The sequence below is a fragment of a genome, unplaced genomic scaffold (assembly GCF_019419815.1).
Source record: "Pyrus x bretschneideri cultivar Hongxiangsu unplaced genomic scaffold, Pyrus_bretschneideri_v1 Contig50, whole genome shotgun sequence".
Classification (NCBI taxonomy): Eukaryota; Viridiplantae; Streptophyta; class Magnoliopsida; order Rosales; family Rosaceae; genus Pyrus; species Pyrus x bretschneideri.
The window spans coordinates 2263352-2269940 of record NW_025999788.1 but is presented as its reverse complement, the minus strand read 5'-3'; the positions used below and the strand labels follow the sequence as shown (position 1 = coordinate 2269940).

General features: G+C 36.0%; 1 protein-coding gene across 1 annotated transcript; it reads right to left on the bottom strand.

The window, feature by feature from the left end:
- Positions 1–3350: 3350 nt before the first annotated feature.
- On the bottom strand, positions 3351–4607 carry LOC125470551 (uncharacterized mitochondrial protein AtMg00810-like). Its single transcript, XM_048569778.1, has 2 exons — positions 3459–4607; positions 3351–3357 (listed from the first exon to the last, which is right to left on the bottom strand). The coding sequence occupies exons 1-2, from the start codon at positions 4334–4336 to the stop codon at positions 3351–3353; spliced, it is 885 nt and encodes a 294-aa protein (XP_048425735.1). The 5' UTR covers positions 4337–4607.
- Positions 4608–6589: the final 1982 nt, after the last annotated feature.

The window sequence follows — 6589 nt, the reverse complement described above, 5'->3', positions numbered from 1 at the left end:
AAAATCATTTAGTATTTCCTTACAATTAATTGTCTACATCAAGTATGTAATAGGGGTATTTTAGGCATGTGAAAAAATGTAAAATGTGTGAATTAATATGAAGTTAATGAATTTGCTCTAGTCATTGGGTTTTCTTTGAGTAAAAAGATTATGTAGGGTTTTATATGAAGAAAATTGAGTTTGAAGGGCTAAAGTCATATTTTCACAAATTTTTTTTATGCAATCGACTATAATGTGGAAAACTAAAAGCAATTATTATGAGGATAGAAATGGCACCAAGAAATAATTCTATACTAATTGTTGCAATTGACTGTTTCATGTAGTGGAGGTTTAAAAAACACGCACGTCGTCATGTATGACATGTAAGATGCAACCATACACTTAATCGTTTTCTTTTTGAAAATATTATATCCGTACGAACACGTGTCGCAGAATTATTCTTTATTAGGAAAATTAATTAGGTCTTGAAATATTAAGAATCAATACAAGCTATTATAATAAAGATCTCTACTAGTTGGTAAATTAGGTTATGTGCTTTAGATCTGAGTCCAATAATCATTACGATTTAGTTATTTCATATTAATTAGAGGGCTTATGTTATGAAAATTAATTGGATCTATCTTAATAAAAAGGAGCAATGAGAAATATAATTCTGAAAGGAATTAGAGAAATTGGTTTGAATTTCAATAGAAATTCCCTCCACCTATTGCTATACAAAATTTCCCATTTAATAATTTTTCCTTTTCATATCGTTTTCCTTCAACAAATCCTTCGAGTCACACCCCTCTTTCTCTAATATATATATATATAGACTTTCATCAAATGATTCAAACCCATGCCATAAAAAAAAAAAATAAATAAATAAACGATTTTAAACCCTAAATTTCTTCCTTTTTTTTATTTTTTTTATTTTTATTTTGTTTTCCTTTTTTTTTTGGTGATATATTCAAAACCCTCCTTCACTGAATGAGAACAAATTAAACAAAAGGGCTAACCATATAGACCAATTTTTATCTGATAATTAAAATCCGAACATTGACATGCATGGATAAGATTTCACCTTCTAAACTGATAACATGTTTGTCCACCAGGTCACTTATTTTGGAGGTTGCTGAGATCTTGAAAACCTTAAGATCAAAGATAGCCGTACAAGTCCACAAGGTCAGATAGATCATATATATAGAGAAATGTGGGGATATATATGCAGACACAGACAGATATATGTATATATACAAGTATATGTAGCTCAAATCTAGGGAACAAATGGTGAAACCTAAGGAATTCAGTTGAGGAGAGAGAAGCACTCAGAGACTGATACTCTCAGACAGTTGCTGCTAGAAAATCTGTTTGGAAAATGAGGGTAACATATTACATGTATATATAGTGTTAGAGGCTTCCTCTCCAAGGGTTTAATTAGAATTTAACTCCTTCTTACCAACTCATCAGAAGACACCTGCAATTATAATGCTCAGACAAGTCAGCATAGGCACTTACATCAGTCGCAATTTGGGTGCTAATGTCTTTGTTAAACCCAATAGTTCATAGCCCATGTCATTAAGTCTGGTGACATGTAAGCATCGTGGGCATTAGGGGTGGGTTCAAAAAACCGAAAACCGAACCAAATCAAATTCTTTTGGTTTGGTTTTAGTGGTCTAGAAACCAAACCGAACCGAACCGAATTAATTAAATTTATTTTATTTATTTAATTATCTATTTTGGGGATTATTTTCTAAACTCAATTTGTAAGCTCAAATGTGTTGCCAAATTTTAAGCCCAAAATATTAAAAAAAAAACCTTTAGAAACTCTAAACCCTAACCTATGATTTCTCCCCCACACTTGCCGAGTGAAACCCCAAAGAAAAAAAGTGAGCCAATTTGCAGATTTTGTTTGATTTTTGTGTTGTTGGGTTGTTAGTTTGGACTTTGGAAGACTTGATTGATGATTCTAGCTGAACTTTAAATGTTTTTTTTCATTGTCTTTGATTCTAGTTGGAATGCTTATGTTATGATTTTTACGAAGTACGAAATAAATTTGGTTGCGAATATTATAAATATATATGCATATATTGCTATTTTTTCAGATAATTACTAGTTAATTTTCTTTGCTGGTATATGTATTATTAGGAAAGGTATGTAGTAGGTACTAGCTAGTAGAAAATAAAACAATTTTTTAATTTAAATTTCTAGGGTTTATAACTCCAACGGTAAATTATTTTCCCAATAATCCTGGCGCGCCAAAGTGCGTACTCACCCTTTCCTCCTAAGCCATAACGCATGCTAAAAAATGTACAAGGCTTTCATTTGACGGTGCACTTACTAATCCTATGTAATTAACTCAACCATAAACTATTTTCCAGCTCAATCTTTGGCTTGCTCAAGCACGTACTCATGTACTCTTTTATTCTAAACTATAACACAACTAAAAAAAATAAGATGGTGTGAGGTTTCATTTGACGGTGTACTTATTGTTGATATTTATCAAATTTTTTGTATATTTTTGCCTACAATTAACATATATTTATGCAATATGTGACAATTACTATTAGTACTGAAATTAGTTTAATAATACTTTTTTTTTGGGTACATAAATACTTCTAATAGCTCAGAAAAAAATAAAAGGAAAATATTTTTTCTTTATTGTTGGACATATGTCACGAGATAGTGATTCTTCTTAAGTGCACTCCAGATTACATACCTTAACTGTCATCCCTGCATGAACAACATATGTCCTATGTAGTTGGTGGTATCCCATGTGAGATGTATTTCTGAGGTGTAAATTTAATTTTCGTATCCAAAAGGTTTTAATTATTTATAGGAGGTCATTTATTTAGTTGCATTATTGTAACATTGTTGGAGCAATAATTATTAATTAATTTTCTTTCCAACTAGTTGAGGATGTAAAATTGAATTCAGTAAAAAAGCAAGTCCAATTGTTCATGGTCCTTTGGTAACAAGTTACAAGGGTATATATGAATATTTAATGTCAATTTTTTTTTTCAAAAAAGGATTAGGTTCTTTCGGCAAATACATTCAACCAACTTCAATTCTTTTATCCATTAACATCTTAGAAGATTTCACAATCGCTTAGTTTTTGACTTTTTGGAAACAAAAAAAAAAAGTAAATTTTTTTTATTCTCCAAATTTCTGTATTAAATGCAACCAAGTCTAGTTACAGTATGAGTTGGCAATCAAAACCTATAGACTATAGTTATATATAGTGGAGTCTCGAAAAACAAGTAATTTCTATAAATGATCTTTATGTAGAAACTTATGATTCTGTGAGAGAAAAGATAAAGGTAGAGAGAGAGAGAATTCTAGAAAGAGAAGTGTATTGATTGAATGAATTCATCTTACAGTCTGAAAGAATACAATATCATATAAATAGATACAATTAGCTTAACAGCTAAGTAAAGTAAAACCTTTAATTACATATAGGTTCTATTATATTCCTAACACACCCCCTCAAGGTGAAGGGAGGAGATCGAACTGAAAGCTTGGAAGCCAATTCGGCAAATCTAGCAGAGGGCAAAGATTTAGTGAAAATATCTGCAATTTGAAGAATAGAAGCAACATGATGCACACTGACTTTGCCACAGAGAACCTTTTCTCGAATATAGTGATAGTCGAGTTCAACATGCTTTGTCCTAGCATGAAATACAGGATTAAAGGCCAGTGCAATTGCACTTTTATTATCACAGAAAATCGCAGGAGTTTTGAGAAGAGGAAATGAAAGATCCTGCAAGACTTGACAAACCCAACTGAGTTCAGCAGTTGTATGAGCTAGAGACTTGTACTCGGCTTCAGTAGACGATCGAGCAACAGTGCATTGCTTCTTTGCACTCCAGGAGATGAGATTCGGTCCAAGAAAAACACAGTAGCCACTGGTGGATCTTCTGTCAACAGGACAGCCAGCCCAGTCAGCATCAGACCACGCAGTGAGGTATTGAGGACCTTTTGTTAGCCAAAGACCGAAATTAAGGGTACCCTTCAAATATCGAAGGATCCGTTTAACTGCCTGTAAGTGGACTGTCCGAGGAGAATGCATGTGTTGACAGACTTGGTTAACCGCAAAAGCCAAATCAGGCCGAGTCCATGTTAGATACTGCAAGGCTCCAACAGTGGAGCGATAAAAGGAAGGATCAGAAAGAGGAGAACCAGAGTGATCCAATTTCGCAGAACCAACAGGAGTGGAGCAAGGCTTGACACCAATCATATCAGATTTCTTTAGCAAATCAAGAGCATATTTAGACTGATGCAGAAATAAACCTTTCGCAGAGCGGTGAACCTCAATACCGAGAAAGTAGTGAATATCACCCAAGTCTTTCACAGGAAACATAGTTTGTAACTGAGTAATAATGGATTGACAAACTGTGGGAGAACTACCAGTGATGATGATATCATCAACATAGACTAAGATGAAAGTAATGGTAGAATCCTTTTTGATAAACAGACTGGAGTCAGAATGTGAAGAAGAGAAACCTAAAGAGAGGATAGCCTTGTGAAAGGCATCATACCAAGCACGAGGTGCCTGTTTTAAACCATAGAGTGACCGTTGGAGTTTGCAGACATGTGTAGGTTTGGACTGATCAACAAAACCAGGAGGCTAGACCATGTAGACATCCTCCTTTAATGTACCATGCAAAAAGGCATTACTTACATCAAGCTGATGGACAAACCAGTCATAGGAAACAGCAAAGGATAAGAGAATTCAGATAGTAGTAGGCTTTGCAACAGGACTGAATGTCTCAGAGAAGTCAAGACCCTCTTGTTGATGGAAACCTTTGGCGACAAGACGAGCCTTATACCGTTCAATAGAGCCATCAGGTTTATGTTTGAGTCGAAAGACCCACTTGCAACCAACCAAGTTCAAATGAGACTGAAACGGAACCAATTCCCAAGTGCCTGTGGATTTCAATGCTTGAAACTCATCCTTCATAGCTTGCATCCAGTTGGGATTTTTTGAAGCTTGTAAAAAAGTGGTAGGTGTGGAAGGAAGACAAGTAATAGAATCAACAGAAGCTGGAAGGGAATGTTTTGTTGCTGTGAAGACCTTTGGTTTATGAATTCCAGCCTTAGCTCTCGTAATCATAGGGTGCGAATTAGGTAGAGCAGGGGCAGGTACAGGAGCAGATGGTAAACAGGGAGTGGACGGATGAGAAGTAGCAGTTGTGGACGCATTACTGTCAGGTACAGAGGATGCTTGATGTGGTGATGAACCAGCAGGACTAGCAAGCTGTGAAAGACTCGAGGAAGAGCTTGGTGAAGAGGAGACAGGAATAGTGACAGTAATAGGAGAAGAGCTGAGAGATGAAGTACTCTGGGGTAAAGTAGAGGTAGAGAACAAGCCTTGCTTAAAAGGGAACAGGTGTTCATCAAAAGTAACATGCCGTGAGATATACACTCTGTTAGCCACAGGATCAAAGCAGCGATAGCCACAATGATTGAGACTATAGCCGAAGAAAACACACAACTTGCTATTCGGATCAAGTTTAGTTGACGAATAGGGCTGCAGCCATGCGTAGCACGCACAGCCAAAAGCTTTGAGAGTGTGATACTTAGGAACAGCATTGAAAAGTTTTTCCCAAGGGCTAGTAGAAGATGCTTGAGGAGGCAGTCTATTTATAATGTAGACAGCAGTTTGAAAAGCCTCAACCCAGAATTTTGGTGCCATTCCACTTTGAAAGAGAAGAGTCCGACCCATTTCAACAACATGCCTGTGCTTCCTTTCTGCACAGCCGTTTTGTTCAGGTGTATGCGGACAACTTAACTGATGTGTAATACCCTGTTCATTGAGAAAAGTCTGAAAATTCTTGCTTAAGAACTCACCCCCTGAATCTGACCTGAGACATTGGATCTTGCAAGAAAAGAAATTTGTAACCTTGAGAACAAAAGTCTTGAAAGTGGAGTAAACATCAGACTTATAAACCATAGGATAAAACCAGCTGTATTTAGTATAGTCATCGACCAAAATGAGGTAATACTTGAAACCAGTACATGAAAGAGAGGGAGAATGACCCCAAACATCTGTATGCAGTAAGTGAAAAGGCCTAGTGGAAGTACAAGGCAAAGTAGAAAATGGTAATCGAGATGCCTTCCCCAACTTACAATCAGTACAAATGGACCCTGAATTTACAGAACCAATAACAGGTAGCTGATGGTTATGAACAACATTATGTAAAACTAAGCTCGATGGGTGACCGAGTCTTTTATGCCAGAGATGAACATCTGCCTTAGCTATCATCAATGCCGTAGGCGAGAGAGCAATTCCTGAGGTTTTATTAGATGCAGTCCAGTAGAAAGGATATAAGCCACCTTCACAGAGGCCCTGGAAAAACATCTTCCCAGTTCTTAGGTCCTTGATATAGAACCCAAAAGGATCAAAAGTCAGAGAAGCCCAATTGTCATAGACAAATTTGTAAACTGATAACAGATTATGGGATGCTTTGGGAACCAACAACACATCATTGAGCTTAAATGTAGCATTGGAAGTACGAATTAAGGCAGATCCAGTATGAGAAATATACAGACCTTTACCATTACCAACAAACAGCTGATCACTGCCATTGTAGGGAATTGCAGAATTAAGAGA